Source organism: Leucoraja erinacea, chromosome 25 (genome assembly GCF_028641065.1).
Source record: "Leucoraja erinacea ecotype New England chromosome 25, Leri_hhj_1, whole genome shotgun sequence".
In the NCBI taxonomy this organism is placed as follows: domain Eukaryota; kingdom Metazoa; phylum Chordata; class Chondrichthyes; order Rajiformes; family Rajidae; genus Leucoraja; species Leucoraja erinaceus.
In genome coordinates this window covers 8,567,319-8,588,679 of record NC_073401.1, presented here as the reverse complement: position 1 = coordinate 8,588,679, position 21,361 = coordinate 8,567,319, and the positions used below count along the sequence as shown (strand labels likewise).

General features: G+C 39.9%; 1 protein-coding gene across 1 annotated transcript in view; it reads right to left on the bottom strand.

The window, feature by feature from the left end:
- lhx5 (LIM homeobox 5) overlaps positions 1 to 3,078 on the bottom strand; it is a 10,717-nt gene extending 7,639 nt beyond the window's left edge. The window contains exons 1-2 of the mRNA XM_055655607.1: positions 2,469 to 3,078; positions 490 to 713 (exon numbers count right to left, since the gene is read on the bottom strand). Coding sequence (XP_055511582.1) covers positions 490 to 713; positions 2,469 to 2,638 — 394 coding nt within the window. The 5' untranslated portion in view covers positions 2,639 to 3,078. The remainder of the gene's footprint in view (positions 1 to 489; positions 714 to 2,468) is intronic.
- Between the last annotated feature and the right edge of the window lie 18,283 nt (positions 3,079 to 21,361).

Sequence of the window (21,361 nt, the reverse complement as noted above, 5' to 3'; positions counted from 1 at the left end):
AAAAAAACCCTTTAAATCTCCCATTCAATCTTAATGGTATGTTATTGTCATTTATTTTTATATAATCCAGTTCAACATTTTCAGTAATAACAGAATCCCCGAAAACAGCCTAAAATGTTTAAAATGTAATATTTGTAAAATGCAGTGGGCTGATTTAAAATACATTAAAAAGCAAGGAGATAATTCCGAAGAGTGACAATTTTAAGGTCATAAATCATCTCAAAATCTTCTGTTGTGTTAGTGTCCAGAAATCAAACGCGCGGGATGCGGTCAAAGAGTTTGAGGAAATGAGGACGATTGTATGAAGTTTTTTCCCAGCACACATTCAAGAAGGAGGGGGGAAAGGGGGAGATACTTTAATACGTCTTGAATTAGCGACATCCCATAAGGAAGAAACACAACCACAACAACAACAAAAAAACAATTCCCGCCCACCACAAGCACTAACAATTGTCTTTATTTAACAGCCGCGCCGTCTTCGGGCCTTACCTGAATTTAAGTTGGTGTCTTTAAAACTGCTAGTGCTCATATAATCTTCTTTGCACACAAATTTGTTTTCGTCGATGATATATAGTTCCTCGCCAGTCGACAGTTGTTTGTTACAAACCATACAAGTAAAACAGTTGAGATGAAATACTTTGTTTCTTGCTTTTCTTACGAGGTCACTTGGAGAGATACCTTGATAACATCCTGCACATTTCGTACCAAACCGCCTGTGAACAAAAAACGGGGGGGACATGTAAAGATATACCACCTCTAGAGTCCAATAAGCCTTTACCACCTCATTGAGATATGTGTGCAATTAGGACAGTCACGAGGCCCTTATATAATTATTAATAGTCATCTGAGTCTGATTGACCAGGTTTGCTCCTTTCGCAAGACGCGAATTCCATTTCGGGCGGTATGTGGCTTGAAGAATGTTCGCGTCTACATTTAAATTAAATCCACACTCACTTGTGTTCGTCCATGTTCGCAATGGAAGCATCTTACAGTTTTAAGATTACAAAAAAATGTAAGGTGGAAATTTGAATATATGTTAATATTGTGAATAATTAATTAGAGTGGAAGATGATAGCAATCCATCAGTGTAAACAGACCCAGAAGTTCTAACAAAAAATAGTTGGACAATTAAGGCAAAAATGTTACCCTTGCGAGCATTAGATTTTACTAAAAAACGCTGTATTGTAAGGGAGATGCATATACTCACGGTATCTCAAATGGAATGAGAGAGTGAAAAATACTTCTGAACATTTTCCTCGTTGCTTAATTTAATTTTAAGATTCTGTTGGGATAACTAGCATTTTAACAGGGAATGTCTCTAGGTCGGAAACATTGCTGAAGATCCCGGGACAGGAGCTCGGTTCGAGGCCAACATCATCCAAGCTCAGTCGCTGGAAGTCTAGAACACCAGGAGTCATGCATCGCCCGACACAATTCCCAGCATTATTTCCCTGAACTCAATCCCACAGCTGCCGTGCCAACCGATTTTGGTGACAATGACGTTGATTTAGTAAAATAATTAGAGATCATAAGTCATCTTTGTCTTATCCGCGGGGTGTAATTGGTTCATCTGCAGCTCAACAGACGCATTAAATACGTTTAAGTGTTGCTACATTAGGCATCTTAAAAGAATAGTCATATATTGCTGAATAGTTTGGATTGGGAAGGAGTCGGGTAGAGAGAAAGGTTCCATTCTTCCCATGCAAATGCACCTTACTTAGGCCCCGTATACACGTGCCACCTGCAGTTTGTAATCAGTTTTTAATACAATGCTTCGTTATCTTATAAATAAGAACACATCTTCCGCGTTTGAATCACAACGCGTCTTTTGCTGATTCCTTCTCAAATCTTTAAAAGTTTCTAAACTTCGGGGAGGGCCGGGGTTGGGGTGGGTGGAGGATGCGAGGGGGGGGGGGGGGGGGGGGGGGGGGGGGGTAAGTAATCATGTACCCCTTTCGATAATGAAACGGCCATACACTGGTTACTCTATATTTGAAGTCCCCGTTTCAATATCTGCCGTTTGGGATGTATGTATTAGAAGGAGCGCGGAAGTTTGAGTAGACTCGGAAACAATTAGACCTAGTTATACTAATTATCAGATTGGCTGGGGATAATTGTTGTGGTGTTTATGTAAATTTTAAATTGCAGTATTACATTTCCACATTAACATCATTTGGGCTGCTCATTATTAAAGTCACGGGCCTTTTCTAAATCCTATTGCAGGCCTGCATCAGAATCAAAATCATAACCCGAATATACTTACTGTTGCTGTTTTAATTGTGTTTGAGTTATTTAAACTTATCTCCACAAATGCTCTATGTATAGACGAACAGACGAAACAATCCAATTGGCCAAACAACATTGATCGGTCCGCTGCGTTTCATATAGTGGCACATACTAGACAGGCTGATGCTTTAAAAGAAAACCGTGTCGTTATAGAATGAGAACGGAACTTCATTTTAACTCACCTGAAGAAATCGTTTTTACAGTATAGCTTCCCTTCCCTGGAAAAGCATTTTTCAGTCAAATTACACTTGCATTCACAACACTGGACGCACTTCACGTGCCAGGCTCTGTCCAGCACATTTAAGAGAAACCTATCTAAAATAGGCCTCTCGCAACCAGCACAATGCACCATCGTGATTTGCTTCAGGGGCAGAATTTTGCTTTTCCTTTGGATTAAAAAAAACGTAACTTCAAGTGACTGCAGATTGCACTTCAAAAAATCCAGTTGCTCCGTTCAAGTTCCTCTTGTCAGATTCGCTGCTGCTACTTTCCTCCCCCTGACGAGGCTGGATGCCAGGGCTACGGGTTTTTTCCTCCCTGAAGTTTGCCGGGGCTCGAAAATGCAAACAAAATAATAATAATCCTCTTTAACTTTCAGATGCGCCTGCTAGCAGCTCATCTTGCTTCTTGCAGCTATCCTTACAGATTCACCAATCAACTCAGATGCATCCTATCTGGGATGGACGGGACTTTTCTCCGCGCTCATGCTGTCTCCATCATCTTTGTGTACGAAGCTGTAATTCGCGCATCCTTATTCAGATTTGGTGACGTTTGGCGTCGCGTACGGGGTTTGTCGCCCAATCGGGCATACGCTGCCATAGAAACGCTTAATTTATAGCATATCTAGATTGAATGCAACATTGTGTCCATACGGAGGCAAACAGCCCATTACCATTGTGGGTGTTAGGTTTACTCGATGTCTAATAATTCCAAGTTAGATTTTTTCCCTCATATTCCTTTCTTATGATACGAAGATTTTCTTGTGTCCAAGTACAGGGCGCTGTTTTTGGTAAGTTACATCTTCCAGGTCGGGTCACTTTTGTGAATAGCGTATATTCTCCCCAGTGCCAGCTTAAAGAAAGTAGTTATCCAAATAAAAGTCAATTAAGAGATAAAGGTCGCTTTGCATAAGACTAAACGACAGAGTTCATGCTTTTTTTTTTGCAGGGTGCTCTGTAGGATTCAGCAGCAAAATACAGTTAAGGTTAGGTCTGGCTGTTAGCTTGTGGGAAGATTTCTCCGTCGGTTTCTTTGTAGAGGCAACTTTGTCAGATTGATGCCAAATCGTGGAAAATTGTGAACTAATCCACCACGCAGAGCGCGCTATGTCGCGGTCTGCTAATTTATGTGTGCATTTGGAGAAAATTCCCGATGGAAGGGTCTTTTAAAACTTTCTTAAAAGCTAATTGCCTTTCGATTGTTTCCGAGTGTCGCTAAGAATTTATTGCAAACGCGTTTAAGATGCGCATAAGCAGTTTGTGTTCTTATATATTATGTCCGTTGTGCTACACGTAAAATAAAACAAAACAAACAATCCTAAAATTAATACCAGCCTTGGATTTTTTTTAAATAACTAAAATCGTTCCGGGAAATCGCACATCCACGCTTCGTTGACTTGCGTTTGAGCTCCTTGGTCGCGGCGATGAACGATTATATGTGGTACATTTTTTTTGAGGGAGCTGCGATTTTGGTACAGAACCTCTTACCTGTTGTCTTGTGGGGTGATTAGAAAGATATACAGGATGGATTAACTTTGTAGACTTAAGTTCACAGTTAAAAGGGTGGGCTGACAAGTGCCTGACAAAGCAACTGCTAATGGGGAACAGAATGAAGCTGTTTAATTAGTCATTTCATTTACTGTCTTGGCTTTATCAACTTTGCAGGACAACAAAAAAAAACACGTCGTGTTTGCCCACCATTACATATTTCACCCATCTTTCCATCTTTCGTTCAAGGGGAAAATCGATATTTTATCGATATCGATAACTGGGTTAAACTTAAAAAAAAAACGAGGCAACGCTTAAATTGGCACCGTGGGGTTGTTAAGTAATTAACAGCTTAAGCATTTAGTTTGTTGATGTGACATTTGAAACTTGATCTGTTACTCTTTTGCCGGGTTGAATTTCGGTACACGGACGCGACCCGACACAGACTGTGAGGGAAGGACAGAGAAGACAACTTTTGCAATCCCAAATTTTAAGACTATCACCCAACACAGAACTTTTGATTGTACCACAGTGCTTCAACTACACACATAGCGTTGCATTTGGGACTAAGACGTGGCCGTAGAATGGAACAAAACAAAATTGTGCTGAAGTTGAAAATCTAAAATCAAAAAATGTTTCACCTGCTCAGCTATAAATAAGAATGTGCATCATTTCATCACCGGGTTCTGCAATAGTTGCAGTGTTTAATTTATTTTATTCAAATCGGACGGATATTCGTGGTATTCACCAAGATTTGGTTGAATTGATTTTGCAAGCAGCACGTTACACCTGATTACCGACCAAGCACATGCAATTTACATCCCAGTCGATGCATGCACACCCCATCTCCCCCATGCTCAAACGGATAAGGACGAGACTGGTTAATTACGACTGGAAACTAAATATTAACGCGTGTGTATAAATGAGCAAACCATGAGCGGGTGTATATATTTGAGCAAAACATGTGTGTTGTGATCTATCAATTTCACCGGATCAGCCGAATGTACCCATAGAATGTGTCACAAAACCGTGGCATGTTATATGAGTAAATAATGTACATTTTACACGGTCCTAACTATCTATCTATCTGCCTTCTATCTAGTTATATATTTTACGGAAGGACAGTGTCAAACAGAAACATGCCTCTTAATCAGATCATAGGCAACACGGTATTTACAAAATGTTTTTAGTATTCCTGGAAGAAATTAAATGGAAAATACAATGGACTGTTTGCAAATTGGAATAAATATTTGTTTAATAGAGACAATAAAACGGCAGTGCACGCCAGCCTGGAATCATCTACATTACATAGCCAAGGAGTCGTTTAAGCTCACGTTAACATTGTTCAATAAAAACTCCGCCGTTTTCATTCTTGTTAATTCATGTGTGGTGGGAAGTGATTATTTTGACACGGAACCCCTAAGTCGTTTCCAATCTGCAGTGAAATGAAGCCGAGGTCACGCTTCTGTGACGTTTCAAAAAAAAAGAACAAAACCTCTAAAAGGGTTAGTTTGGCTGCAAATTCTGCGTGTTAGTATATATGTATTTTAGGAGTCGGGGATTCAGATTGTTATTGAGATTCCCTCTGTAAAACTACCATGAGCTCTTGAAACGATTCTACCCCCCCCCCCCCCCCCCCCCCCCGAGTTGGCCATTGCTCTTTGTGAGGGACCTTTATTTCGCTTGTATGACATAGCAAGATGTGATCCAACAAACTCCACAATTAACTATTTGTATATTCGAGAAGTCAGCTGGCTAAAACACACAACCCCTCACATAATTAAAAACAAATAGCAACTTTGCTCAACATTGCGGGGGGGGGGGGGGGGGGGGGGATGACTTGGATGAAAATCATACATTTCAAAATTAAATCGCTGCCGTGCGTTCTTATTGTTTTCGCACAAAACGCGCGTCTGATCAACTCAAGGACACTTCTACGCATCTCCAAGAGCAATTTAATATCTTGTCATTCCTTAGTCCTTTATTCTAATGGAAAAATAATTTATGTTGTGTTAGACCTTTGTGCCGTGGCCCGTGCTAAACCCTTGCACAACTTTCCAACAAAGCTTCGTATTTCCCCGAAATCCTACGTGGCAAATGTTTTGAATAATGAGAGCAAAACGTGATTTATCCTTGGGTTGAAATGACACCAGCCCCACTTTGGAAAGGAGTGAATTTATCACCGCACCACAGTCGGGTAAATAATTGTAAATCAATAAAACCAAGTCAAAGCATCTCTCGTTTACCGAATATCAGCGATAATTCTCCAGATAAAAAAACGAATTTAATCAAGTACAAAAGAAGCTCGTGGGGTGTTATTTATGTCGAAATAGCGAGTAAGTGCATAATTCCAATTTTTAAGAAACATTTTTTTTTATTAAATGTACACGCAACGCGATTAGAAGCAGTTATTTTTCCTGTGTGTGTACGATTTTAAAGTTAAACAAACCCAGCGTGCCCCTTGTAAATCGTCTAGGCTTTTTGTAAGTGACTGCTTTACAAATGATAAATTTAAATAGTTCTCAGCATTCATTACCACTGCTTTGATATCAACCAAGCGTGAGAAATTGCATATAGTACCCTTGCACGGCTGCCCCGACCAACTACTGAGGACAATCAACATCTGAATCCCTTACCGAGGGAGGGGGTGCGGAGGGAAGGGGGGATACTCCTTGTGCAATGGACGTGTTTATTAAGAATTTATCTAATAACGTCGATGTTATTTATACACATTAACGTATATATTATACTTAATGTATATCAGCACGGTTGCTATCGTATGACTAGGATCTCTTCAAAAATGCATTTCCCTAAAGCAATTTTATAGCAAACAGATCAATTCTTCCGGGAGAGCTCAGATTCCTTGAAAACATATACTATTTATTTTTATGTGGTCAGATGTAATTAGCTCGTCCCACTCAGTGGTAGGAGCGTCAGTTTACCCAGAAATCTTTTCACTCACAAAACAAGGGAGAAACAATCAGTCATGTATATTAAAATCAATCAATTACTTGTCTCATTAAGAAAGCATGAGAAAGAAAAACAGAGGCACTGTGAGCGTGTGCAGTCATATTGCAGAGCAGAAGTGAAAAGGATTTTTCAGTATTCCCTAATGATGTGGCTGCAATACACCGTAAGGTAATGTGAGCAAATCTTAAGCAAGACGTTTTGAGGGTTAAAAAAAGAGGTGTGGTAAAATATCTGCTACTAGATAAGGTGATAAAGAAATAAAGTATTTAATCTGCTCAATTTATTTGTGGAACATTATCCGCGGTAAAATATGTATGCAACTCTTGACGTAGCCGTGATCATAAATTATATGGTATTAGAACTTGATGAATTTGTGTTTACCTGTTACTTTGGGTTTGCTATGAATGAAGGTGATACATTGTTACTGCCCCATTTACTATTGTTTAGAAGGTGTCGAGAAACGTTGAAGCGCGCCACTACCCCGGCTGGCACCCGCTCAGAGCTTAAAGTGATCGAAGTCAAGTGCGGGAGAGAGCTGCTCGCCTCGGGCAAGCAGTACACACTCAGATGGTATCAGAAGAATTTGCTTCCAGCAATTATATATATATATATATATATATATATACGAAAGAGAAAAACTCGCCAGCTTTTTGTGTCAAGATGTATATATATATATATATATATATATACATACACACACATACACATGAAAGTGTGTGTGTGAATCTGTCTGTATGTATATATATGTATATATATAGACATATCTTGTAAAATTATGTGTGTGTATATATATATATATATATATATTTACACACACATCTGTGTGCGTGTCTGTGTCTGTGGCTGTGTGTATATATACATATATCTTGTAAAGTTATAAAGTAACATATGTGTGTATGTCTGCGTGTGCATGTGTGCATACATATATCTTGTAATGTTATATATATAGATACAGAAATAATCATATATATCTGTATATATTCCGATGCCATTTTGAAAGCTTTCCTCAGCAGCATCTTAACGATATACTTTAGATTTTACAGTCACGTATTTCCAGAGAAAACAGTGTGCTGGCTCATGGCAACAATTAGCGAACGTAATTATAATTCTTCTGGTCGAATAAATTCAGCATCATATACACACATTGGGTTCTGCACACTTGACGCATATGTGGTGTTCTACCAGAAGTTTTGACACCTCAAAGCTCCTTTGATTTGCAGCTAGAAGCAGATCTAGAAATGCATTTTGAATCTTTTTTGTTAGCATTAGGTTCTTGCTTTTAAACATGCGTCGCTTTATAAAGAACCAGTATCGTTATCGGATCCGCAGAAATGCTTTGACAATTGATTTTTGTTGCACACAGCATCTCTGGCTAAAAGTTTAAAAGGAGTTTTGGATAGACGACGGAATATCCTACTGTCTGCCGGGCAGCACAAATGCCTGCTGATCTTATGCCACTGAGCTAAAAGTAAATGGCTTTGAATTTGATGGAGCCAAACCTCTTTACAGTCAACATCAACGTTCTCGTTTTACAATCAACTTGGTTTTCTGGCGTCATTAAATGGGTGTAAAGCCAGATAAAATACTAACTAGCCACCGTACACCGGGATTGGGGGCCCCGAGCAATAGATGTGAGACCACAGAGGACAATTATATGTAAGGTTAATTTCAGAGGTACGTGGTCCATAGTTGAAATTAATAGGGAATTCTAAGTATATTATCACGATTGAAATATTTACACGTCGGCATATTTGTAATAATGCCATATTTCCATTCGAAGTTATTTGGGCCTGAGATTAATTATATACATTTGAAAATATATTATAAATTGAAAAAAAGTTTTATATTAAAAGAAAACACCCTAACAGCAGAAACTCATAGGGTTTGGTGTTTCTTTCTCGTTGTTTTTGCTCCATTTCCCTTGAATTCGGACGAGATTGGAATGAAATGTGATAAAGGGAAACACGGGAGCAGCAGCAAATATTTCTAAGACTGTAGATCATTCTACAGCGAAACAACGCGCCGTTGGGGAAGGAAATGCACCTAATTGATTTCAGCCAATTGAACCATACCTTTCAAATGTTTCCCAAAGAAGAAAGGTCATCGTCTTCCGTTGAATAAGGATGAGATATATAAATGCCATCTGGTTTAACATGCATGGAACATTTTTCTTTCGTTTTATTATGCGGGAACAAAGGACACGCGATGGAGATTTGAATGCTACGATATTTGCATAATTATTCATATAGTAAAACCTATACGCTTATATTAAAAGTATATCGAGGTTTCCTTCCTGGAGAACGCCTGTCTTTGTAAGCCTTTGTGAAATAAAAACAAAACTCGAGCTCGCTTTGTCCAAAACTGGTATATGAAGATTATTTATGAAACTCGACACAACACAATCATTCGATATATCTCCTTTAGTTTCGGGAACACCAAGCAATAACCGCAATACATGGAAGGAACTCCCGCGAGAATGTTTATGAAGATTTAATAAGTCACTTATTATGTAAATGCATTTTTAAGAGTCTAAACTAGAGACGCTGTTCTTTGGGGTCCACACGAGGTGAATTGTTATTACTGCGAGAGTGAAGCGAACGGCTTTTTTACTTATCACGGAATTGTCATTCAAGATCAGTTGTACCTATGCCTCGCAACGAATATGATATTCAATGTTAAATAATATTTTGCGGCCTTCGGATCCCCTATTGCTGTATTCATGGGATAACTGGAACTTTTTGTAAACTCTGGATAGGAGATTATTCGTGCAACTCGCTGGCGTTACTTGCAACCCGTTACATGGTTTGGAATGTAAATTTCGGGAATAGTACCGGTTATATACGGTTCCACTTAATGATCACTCCAAAGTGTGCAAAGACACGGGAAGTTCGCCATCAATAATGCTTCGTTAGTTTGTGTCAATATGTGGTCGGTTAATTTAACTATCATAGTGAGGTTTATAGTAATGATTTAAGTCTTAAGGTGGAAATCATTGAAGTGTATAAAGCAACCTATCAGAAAACGGGTCTACCGCAAATCGTTCACAGAACAAGTACATTATTGTCTGATCAATAATAACTTGTCAATTGCTTCATTCCAGACACCATAAAAGGCCAATGGGAACGGCACTGCGTCCTTATAAGCAGAAAGTAGTTTACAGAGGCATCAGGAAATGTAACAGTGGAATATTGAGCAAATTTATGGAGTGGATAACTCAGGCCTCAAAAAGGGTGAAAGGTTTCGTTAACATCCTTTATAGATTATGGAATTAAGAAACTGACTATGTGATTCGGAACACATGATGATTGTAGAGTATTTAATTTGGGCTCTGAATTAACAATGGGAAATATGGCATTATTCCAAGTTGGAAAAAAAAGTATATGATTCTTTATCCTAAACACTTCCAGCATTTTAAGTTGTATACATCATGTTCGACTGTATGCAGTTTCTTTTCCAACCTATAGTTTTAAAAACATATGTTCCATAAGTTTCTGGACCTTTTCAAATAGACCTTTGATGCGTCTTTCACGTTTCATCCTCAACTGAACGTTTAAAGAAGATTTGAAAATAGTTGAAAGATTAGTGGATCCTGAATGAAAACATAATCTTAATTGGGAAAATAACTATTGACGGGAACACGGAGGAAGGAAGATGGGACAAGCATCAGAGATATAGATGTTCCACCGGGAAAATATAAAGTACCTCCTCCCCCTACAGATGCTCCCTGGTCTATTGTGTTCTCACACCAGCGTTTGTTTCAGCTTCTCTAGATTCGTCGTAATTACATGTTTCTCTACATTGATTCTTTTTCAACAAAATCTCCCCAAATAAAACCCCGGAATTAAATATATGATTTCATTTTGCAATAAAAGGCACAATTGGGTGAATTAAATTGCATCCACGCTTTCCCTCTGTATCTTCCACTTTGAAATAAGTGTCATAATCTTAGGAACAAGGTACAACTATTCACCATAGCAGGTTGCTTCAGTAATGCATGTAAACGTGTTAATTGATGGATTGAAATGGATTGTACATATCATTTAAAAAATACGTAGTAAAAAAATGTGGTACTTTAAAATAATTTGTAGTTAGTACATTTCAAAGAATGCTTTTTGATCTTCACGTAGCTTAGATGTTTTTTTCCATTAAAGATTTAACCAAGTGGATTGGTGTGGTCTACATTTGCAACCTTGTGGGTTTTTTATTCGGGAAGAGTTGTTATTTTTGGTGGCGGGGTGGGAGAAGTTGTAGTGTGTGTGTGTGCGTGAGATGGAGGGAGGGTTGGGGTGGATGGTGACCAAATCAATCGAAGATGACTCACGTTGGTGAAAAGAACACTGGTGTGCGAGGAAGATGGGACCTTCCTAACCCACGTCCCAATACCCGGTCAAAAACAACATCGGCCCAACCTTGGCAAAGGATCTCCCGCCTCTACCACTTCCTCACCCAACTTCAACTCCACCCAATCTCAATCCGATTGTTTACAAAATGGATGGGCGGTATTGAACTTCTAAAGAGAAAATAGTCAAAGTTGATGTAAGACCAACTTCCGCTGCGTGCCAGAGAAATTAAAGATACGTGTTCCAAAAGATTCATATTTCTCAATTCTGACCATCTAAAAATGCTCTCCAATTACCAACGTTTTGCGAGATTAGGTGAAGGGCGTTTTTCCTTAGACGTTAAAGCATGACTTAAGAGATCGACTAATTTTCTAACATATTTCGAAATGATTAAACCACTGCAAGCTCAGCAGGAAACACAGACGGGTCGTCGTGAAGGCTTTGCTCTTTAATTAAGAGCACAGTGAAGGGATGGCATTTTCATTTCGAGCCAGAGTTGCGGATGCAGGGTGAAGTGGCAGCAAGAGGAGTCCCTCCCTCACGCCTTCTTTTCATCCTCCGGAACCCGACACTGCGAGATTACTTCTTTATCGGCGAATCGAATCCAAGCAGCCGGATCCGGGATTATTATTGCAAAGGTTCGCCTGATTACATCGGACTATGGCTTGATTTAACCAATCATTGGCAGAAAGCGGAAAAATCATCTGATCAATACGTAAACAGCATTAATGCAGCGGCTAGCCAAAGCAACCCCAGTTTATACAAATGTTTCAAATATGGGTCCCAACTCTCATTTTAAAGCATGTTAATTTTATTTCACTAAAGTGATAGAATTTGATTTTGGAGAAACATGTATATAAATAAATTCTAGTACATATAAAACTGTACCAGATGCATAGATGTCCTGGACAGAAACGGAATGACATGTATGAAACACAAAGTGTTGGAATAAGTCAGCGGGTGAGGCAGCATCTGTGGAAGGAATGGACATAGGCCGTTTCGGGTCGTGACTCTTCTCCATGTTGAAGAAGCTGCTCAGTAACTCCAACACTTTGTGTTTGCCTCATGATTCCAGCATCTGCAATTCCTCTGAATGTCATGTATTGCTGGCAGTTATTTGAACGGCGACTCCAAATATATTTTACTTCTCTCCAAAGATGCTGCCTGTCCCACTGAGTTACTCCAGCTTTTTGTGGTGACAATCTTAGGTTCAATTACAGGTTCTTTCCTACAACTATCAAGGGTTGAAGCAAATTGCACAACCCTCGACCACCACAGTCCACCTCTTGTACTATCACTCACTATTTCGTTTTTCTCTCTACTCGAGTGTTGCACTAAATATTTTCCCCGCTCTGAGTCCTTTCTTTAGAAATGTAACATTTAATCTATGTCTGATTTGAGTATAATTTGTTTTAGTGTGTTTATCTAAGACTATATGTGATGCAAGATTATCTTTTTTACCTGTACTTGTGCATATGACAATAAAGTTGATTTGGAACGAGAAGGTTGTAGGTTGAAATCCCAATCCGAAGATGAGAACACATCCCAACACCGAGACACTAGTACTGTCCCGACTGAATGTATTCCCGTCCTTCAGATATTAAGCTACGCAATCTCATTTAACCCTCTTGGTTGGGTGTAAAGGGTTGCATGCTACTACAACAAGGAACAGAATATTTCTTCCGGCTTTACTGCCCCATATTCAGTTTCATTAAAACCCATTATCCGGTCATTGTCCCATTCTTGTTGGTGAACGCTTGCTGTGTGCAAAATGGAATTGAGTCCTTTTGGTTCTTACCAATGACCATGGAAATTGAGGCACTCAGCTTATCGTAGTCATGTAGTACTCCATCACCACATGGTCCAAATATACTATTTAATTATGTCTTCTCCTATTAATGTTTTTACTTTCATAGCTAAGATTGGCAAATGATTTACATAACTACAATATTCCCAGATAGAGAGAGGATTTGCCCATCTTTATTAACTTAGTTATAATGCTTATTTTTAATGGAATTAAACTTGATAACGTTTCAATGCAAGCTGAAATCATGCCTGGCATTGCACGATGACTCAACGGATTGCATTCATGTTTGCCTTAAGATAAAGGAAGCGTCAGATGAAAACTTCCTACCGTCTTCTTATTTTCGAACTGGGGTCACTACATGGGCTTCAGGCATAATGGAGTAAATGCTTGTAGTAAATGAAGTAAAAACGTTAATAGTTTAAATAAGGAAGGCAAGCTTTTTGAAAGTAGTCTGAAGAAAGGTCCCGATCCGAAACGTTGGCTGCTCATGTCCTCCACAAATGCTGCCCGACCCACTGAGATCCTCCAGCACTATGTGTCTTTTCCATTGCAAGCTAGCATCTGCAGTTCCTTGCTTCTCCCTGAAAGATCCGCAAATGCGATTCCGTACTTATTTTCTGGAAATGTGCTCGTGTTTTCACCTTAAAGTTAAACGCACTAAAGTCAATTCCAGTAAATGTATTAAAGTCAATTGTGACATTTCAATTGTGACAATTGTAAAGTCAAATTAACATTTTGGACGACTGCACAACAAATAGTCTATTCCTTTTGTTGTTGGGGGGCGCTGTGTGATGTTAATACTGGATGTTTGATTGTATTTTTTATTGTGAATCAGGAACAAGTTGGATGCAGAGTTCAGTGGGCAGGGCGAGGTGGCAGGGCAGAGCAGGAGATGTCCGGGTGCTGGCGAGCCCGCTGACTCTGCAAGGGCGGCGAGCAGCTGGCGACCCGAGGTCACCGTCAGGTGGGGTGGCAGGGCGAGAGCGCAAGGGAGAGCCCGGCGCCAGCTGGAAGCGAGAGGCGCTAGCGGCGGAACTGAGCAGGTGAGAGGGGCTGGCGGCAGCCTAGCCGACACCTGATTGCCGCTCGGCAGCTTCCCGCCGGCTCTCTGCAGCTACGGGCTGCAGGGTAGATAGATGCGCCGGGAGCGGAGCGGCGGGGAAGTGGCTCTCCCTCTCCCCCGCTGCATCTACCCCCCCATTGCATATGCCAAGGGCCGTGGTTGCACCGGGCAGTCCAGCTTTCACTGGCCCACGTCAGAATTTCATTGCATGATCCCATTAATGAGGCTTAAATGTTTCAACACAAGTTCCACAGCGAGCCCTTATTTTGACAAGTGTAGAATCAAGCAATTACTTCCAGCACATTAACGAATTCGAGGCATGATTATCTGCAACCCGGGGTGGGGGTGGGGTGCACATATATCACCTTTTGCATTAAACAAAAATGCATTTTGAGGAAGGTGGACAACCCAGAGCGTGATTTGAAATGTAAACAGCGGCTGCTTTATTATTCCAACATTGGTCAATAACAATACCTTTGCACAGGCAAATCGACTTGCTGGCTCCAACGGGGCAGGGAATCCCTTGCACTAGAGCCAGCTGACTCAGCTCTGACATGGAGCCCTCTAGCATCGGGGTCGTGAGGAGCCAGAGCTCCCGAGATGGGGGCAAATCTTTCCAAAGCCCTGGAACATGAGAAAAATCACCACACTCCCAGAATCCGGTCTGAACAAAAGCCGAATACCTCTGCCCCTTGTTGTTATTTTTACTTTGTTACACTTTTACTCACTTTCCTTTAAAATCACAAACCTTTCATGCTAATAAAAACAAATACCGTTGTAACGCACAGAAAATTGTGCAAACAGCAATTTTTCCATCCTATCAATTATTGAAAAGCAACACAACGGGTGATATCAAAAAAGGTAGGGTGACAAACGCAAGCCGAAACTATTGTTAATTTCAACATAACCCACCCGCCTCCCCTCCTCCTTCCTGCAAGAAGACAAAACAGGCGACCCAGGCAGCAGCAATCTGCAAACGGAGGTAGCATTATCGCTGGTGGATTAGAAGAAGCATGATGATAACTGATTTACCAATTATGTTGAAAATCACGCAGCGACTGTGGAAATGCAGTTACACTAGAAGTTCATGGGCGGGTGATAATGTTGCGTTCAGGAAACAAAATCTTTCAGGTCATGGAGCTAGCTGTGAGGGAAGACTGAGCTGAAAATAACATTGACTAAGTGCAGAGCAATGACTCTTGCTTCTCTTTACAAACCCTGATGTTTGCCACAAAAGGAAGAACGGCAGCAAACAAAGGCAGATTAATCTGTAGTTAGATTGCCTTTTAGTGAGAAGATGGCCTTGACGAGTTAATTAAGCAGCAGCCTGTAAAACCAGTCTATTTGCATAGTAAATCCTGGCCACTATGCAAGTGTGGACAATTCTCGTTTAAATTACAGCCTTATGAATATGCTAATCTAGTTGTGGGCTAAAAGGGTTGCCGTGGCAACCTTCCTCCAGGTAGCCCTTCTATAGCTGCCCTTGATATCCCCAAAGGCTTGTAATGTGTGAAGGAGTTTGGCAGAGGAGCATTTTGTCACAGAACATTGAACAAAACAAAGGCAAACACACACGTTTTAATTTCACAGCACAGAAGCCTGTCAAATCAAAGATGAACTGAACAGATAACATAAAGGCCCCGCCACCCTCAAAGGTAACAATGTGGCACGTACGCTTTGGAAGATTTACATGCATTAGTGAAATAGGTTTTGCTTTTGCGATATCTCAAACATTAATAGCTTTTCTGCAGAGCTAGCAGGTATCTGAGATGCAACGCCAAATCACAAACGTTTCTCAATATACATGTATTTTTGCCAGAAATTGGCATCCCTGGCATCAAATAATCTGCCTGGGGATCTTCAGCGATGTTAGACATCATCTGAATTTCAAGTGTTTGGTTAGACTGTTGAAGTCTGTATTTTGGCGTCACATACATTTGTTTTTGTTTGTTAACACATGATGCCAAGTTCAATGCAATCGAAACAAATGACAGATAATTTGCCGTTTAAGATGTTTGTTAACTAGAAAGTCTCTGGTTCTGATAGTTAGGGACATAGATTCCAAAGCTCATTAAATCCCACGTGAACGATGAATAAAAAAACAATTGTAATAGTTATTTACAAAACCTTATATTTAGAAGTAAATATTAAAACATACATTTCTGTTAAACTTAAGATAGACACAAAAAGCTGGAGTTACTCAGTGGGTCAGGCAGCATCTCTGGAGAATAGGAATAGGTGACCTCGGGTCGAGACTTTTCTTGATGGTAAAACAAATCTTTTTAGCCAAAATAGAAATCCCAGGATCGTCGTTGCAAATTTCATCTAAATGTAATTGGGAATAAACATGTAAGGCTTAAGCAGACGTAAAGAATGGACTGCAATACTAGCCGTTAAGACATAAGAAAATACTGCAATACTAGTCAACAGAGTACAGTCGTGCTAATGTGTTTAAGAAGGAACTGCAGATGCTGGAAAATCGAAGGGACACAAAAATGCTGGAGAAACTCTGCGGGTGCGGCAGCATCTATGGAGCGAAGGAGATATGCAACGTTTCGGGCCGAAACCCGCTGAGTTTGTGTGTCACCTACAGTCGTGCTAATGTCGCCTAAGAACAACACAGCACAGCACTATTGTGTTTGCCAATGAGAATTTTTAAAGCTTCATTGACCATCAGGCGTTGTTCGTGCCCTGTATCGAGGGAGTGTGTCCACCAAAATAACGGCGAATCGGGATTGCCGCTGAAGGTGAGGCTGTCATGCGTAAGAAATGAGAAGAGTCATGTCCCCAAACAGGAACCTGGCACCGGACCCACAGAAACCCTGTGAAATGGTCCACAGACGGGTCAGTCTACAGAAGGATCCGTCTGTCACCAACCGAGACGACACGGTTTCTACTGTATGCTTAGGCTAGGCCAAACCATTTACTTTCAGAATAAGCCTGGGATCTCTCTCTATATATATATATATATATAAATATATCACTGAAACCCTCTTCTGAATTTCTCAATACTTTGTTTACTGACGTTGGCCACTGGTGACATTATTTAGTTCAATATCTGAAACTCACTCCGAATATGTTAGTCCAACAAATTGAGTTAATTTGCAAATTATTTCCAAAACTACCCAGATGATGTAAAAAAAAACCCCAACACACCGAGGTAGCTTTCAGATCGCAATAGGTTATCACCAAAAATAACTTTATGAAACGACCGGTGCGAATAATACGTGTTTTGAACGCGCGGGTGATTTATTCCATCAAGTGAAATTGATGCCCCACGACCATATAACCCGCAGCGAAACGCCCGGAGTGAGATTATAAACTATTATCTAATGCGAAGCATATTATAGCCAACACACTGAACGCCTTGGGTGTTGACCGTTATGCAAAGAGTTGGTTCAGTATGCTCACATTCATGTGCGAGGCCTGTGAACAAGATCAATGCAAAATCACTTGCACAATCCAGGGACGATGCTTTGATTCAGTTTGCCTCCAAAACGTTAATGTTGTGACAACGCTGGCGTCGAATCGTTCCACTGACGTCTCACCCCAGAACACATAAAGCATTTGCCCCTTGTAGAGTGCGGTACTTGATCATGGGTTTCACTGATATTTCAGTAGTAACGAACAATCGTCCTCATATTGGTATAAATGTGCACAATTGGCGTAACACCAACACAAATAAGATGGACGGAGTTGTCACTTTATTTGTACTTTCGTGTCGCTCCGAATTCCGCCGTCAAAATATCCGGATAAAACTTCGATTCACCCACCGGTCAAACCGCAGCTCTTTCCTAGTGCACAGCAGTATACATTTGTACACTAGTGTACACTTGAACCTAGTGCGCGGTAGTGTACATTGGTGGATCACATGTTATTACAGTGCACCTTTCTTCACCGCCGAAACGCTATCTGGTGTTCACTTCCTATGCTAATTAGACATTAAGATGTTAGTTTTCTTTAACACCAGGCTTGGTGGATTAATATAAAAGGCGTTAATTGGCGCCGTTAGGTGCGATCGCGAATTATTTGGAATTTACAGCCAAAAATGTGGCCACAAAGATCCTGCCCCCAGTGTCCATCTTTTGCCAATTGACCTCCTAAGTGCATTGGTAAAACTGGGTGTCACCGTTGTGAACGGCGGATAAAACAACACAAAATATTTATATTGTTACATAAATAAACATGCAGCTGTGATTACTGGGGATTAAGCACATTCCAAGCAAATTAAAGATGTTTTGTTTCAAAATCATTCTAATAATAAAGATTGGTGTTAAATATTTAAAAAAAGTAAAACTATACCTTAATTTGTTCTCTCTTGAAGTTGTGTTTTTGCATCAGCACCATCAGGAGAAAATATATGACCGGATTTCAGTATATGCGTATGTGTTAAAACATTAATATTTTTAATACAAAATGGGAAAGCATACTAACTGCCCTTTAGCAAAATGGAATTAAACATACAATTATAATTTTAACAAGTATCACCTTGTAAAACAAAATATAACATATGCTAGGTTCGCTACTTTAACTTGAGACTATTGCTTAAGGTGTTGCAATGCGATCTAGTCTTGTGTGAACTGGTGCCTGACTAGAATTTATTTTGGGTTCCTGCATCAGTTTCTGTATTTTAGTTGCCAAAGCATAAATCAAACAGCAAGGTAAATGCCTGCATATGCATCAACTTACTAAGGAATTCATGTTATCCCAATCTTAAAAAATGTTTCTGTGTAGGAAGGAACTGCAGATGCTGGTTTACACCGAAGATAGACATAAATGCCGGAGTAACTCAGCGGGCAGGCAGCATCTCTGGAGTGAAGGAATGGGCTTTTAGTCTGAAGAAGGGTCTCGACCCGTATCATCACCCATTCCTTCTCTCCAAAGATGCTGCCTGTCCCGCTGAGTTACTCTAGCATTTTTGTGTCTACCTTAATAATGTTTCTTTCTGATTTTGATGGGAGTGGTGGAATAATGCCGCAAGCTGTATGTTATGTTTGAGTAAAGGGATACAAAACAAGAAGGATCTGATCTGAAACGCTGCCTGCCCAACCCCCACCCAATCCTCACCCCCAGATGCTGCCTGGCCTGCTGAGTTCTACCAGCACTTTGTGTTTTGATCAAGATTTATATTCAAGTTCCATTCATTAATCTAAACAGTGTAACATTACCGAGAGATTATCGTGGAATATATTGCACGTCAAGATTAGTATGCACATCATATAATGCAATATCTGTGCATTATTCTGCGACACTGGGTGTTTACTATCACTCCAATCATAACTGTGATTAATGTGCACTCTGAATCTTCTCAGCTGCTTTGATCAATGCTGATCGTGGATTCCACGTTGAAAGTTTTTACAAATCATCAATATATACCTCAGGATAACGTAATTGCTGTGCCAACTAAGTTTGCAATTAGCAGAGACAAGATACTGGCTGATACACAATAAGACACAAAGTGCTGGAGTAACTCAGCGGGTCAGGCAGCATCTCTGGAGAACATGGATAGGTGTTGTGGACCATTGTTCAGACTGATATTGCTCACTCAGTCCAAGGATGGATTTGCTTTGGTTGATTACGACATTGGGCCATTAAATAAATATAGTAACAATTATGTGAAAAGAAGACCTAAAGCCCGGAACCAGTTGGTGAGATGGTACAAAGCGCCTAAACAGGTGCCCGAGAAAAATCAACTGGCTTCCAGGAAATATATTGGAGAACATGCCAAGTGAGGGGAGGGCGATATGGTTGACCACACAAAGCACAGGTAATCGGTCTTTTCTTGACCACTTGGCTATTTTCGACCAATGGTTGCTCATGCGCCGGCAGCGCTTGTTCAAGAATAAGTGTACAGACTTATACACTCTCTAATACATAGGAGAACACACACAACTATGATCACATCCGAACATCAAACCCGTGGCAGATTGCCTACAGTTATAACCCCACCCTCCCCCCTCCAGTTAAACCAAGATAACAAATAGAATTTAATATTTGGATTCCAATCACATTAAAGTAACATTATGAAAACGATGAAAATCAATATATTTTATGTTGCAAAGCTATTGCATAGAGGGAAGCAGCTGGCCAAAATACCTTTAAAGTTCCCAGGTACATCCAGTTGGGTCGCATTATTTGGAAAGTATTCCGTTTGTTTGAAATTCTAACAAATTGCAGTCCATCAATTTGAAAATTGTTTGGGATTAAAATGATTGTGGTTCACTTATTTGCAAGTGTCGTGTTTCATATCTGCGAACTTTGCACTTCGGAAAATGCCGCTGTGATTCATGGCCTCAATTTTGTACCCATTTCTACATTTTGTAAATTAAATATGCATTCTGCTCATGTACTGTGTTTGTCATTAACAATACTTGACTGCTCTGGCTTGCATCAGCACTTTGCTTTTCACCTATGCAAATTCCACTTATGACTAGTGCTGCATTTTTTGACTGAAGCATTGACCCATAACAGAGTGAATACCAAAGGAGTCGATCTTGTTTCACCACGTAATCTCAACAGCCAGCAGGGCTATCATCAACACTACACATTATTAAACAGACGATTGTGCCCTTGTGTGGATTTTACCTGAAATCGGCTTTCATTTATATCACATTTAGTTAGATTGTCAAATAAAGCCTCCAGGATATTTTTTAGATGAATACATGAACCCCAAAGTTTTTCTGCCAATGTTGAATTTCTGCATATGGTGAATTAATTCTACTATAAAATAAAAAGGTATTACTTAAAATACACGGTCGAATGGGATCTTAATTATTCTTATATATATATATATATATACCTGTATTTGTTAACAGATAACTAAATGATATACTGTTGGATTACGATGTCCCGAAGACTAAAATAGTGTCTAATTTCTACGATTTTAGCAGGGAATTTTATTGTGCGATTCAGTTACGGATTGCAGATGATTTTTAATCAAAATATGATATGACTACGATAGCCAATTTAATTCACCATGAAAGAGCTACCAGAACAGAAACAAAGAGTATGATGTGCAGCAAAGCAAGCTGTTATCATGGGTTCAACTGCACATCAGTTTGCTGTTTTTAAACACAGATAGACCAGATTGTATAATCAGATGCCGGATAGAACAGCCTTTGGAGCAATTACATTTTGATACAAATTCCACAATGCTTCATTACTAATTTAACAATAGTCTTTTAAAAAA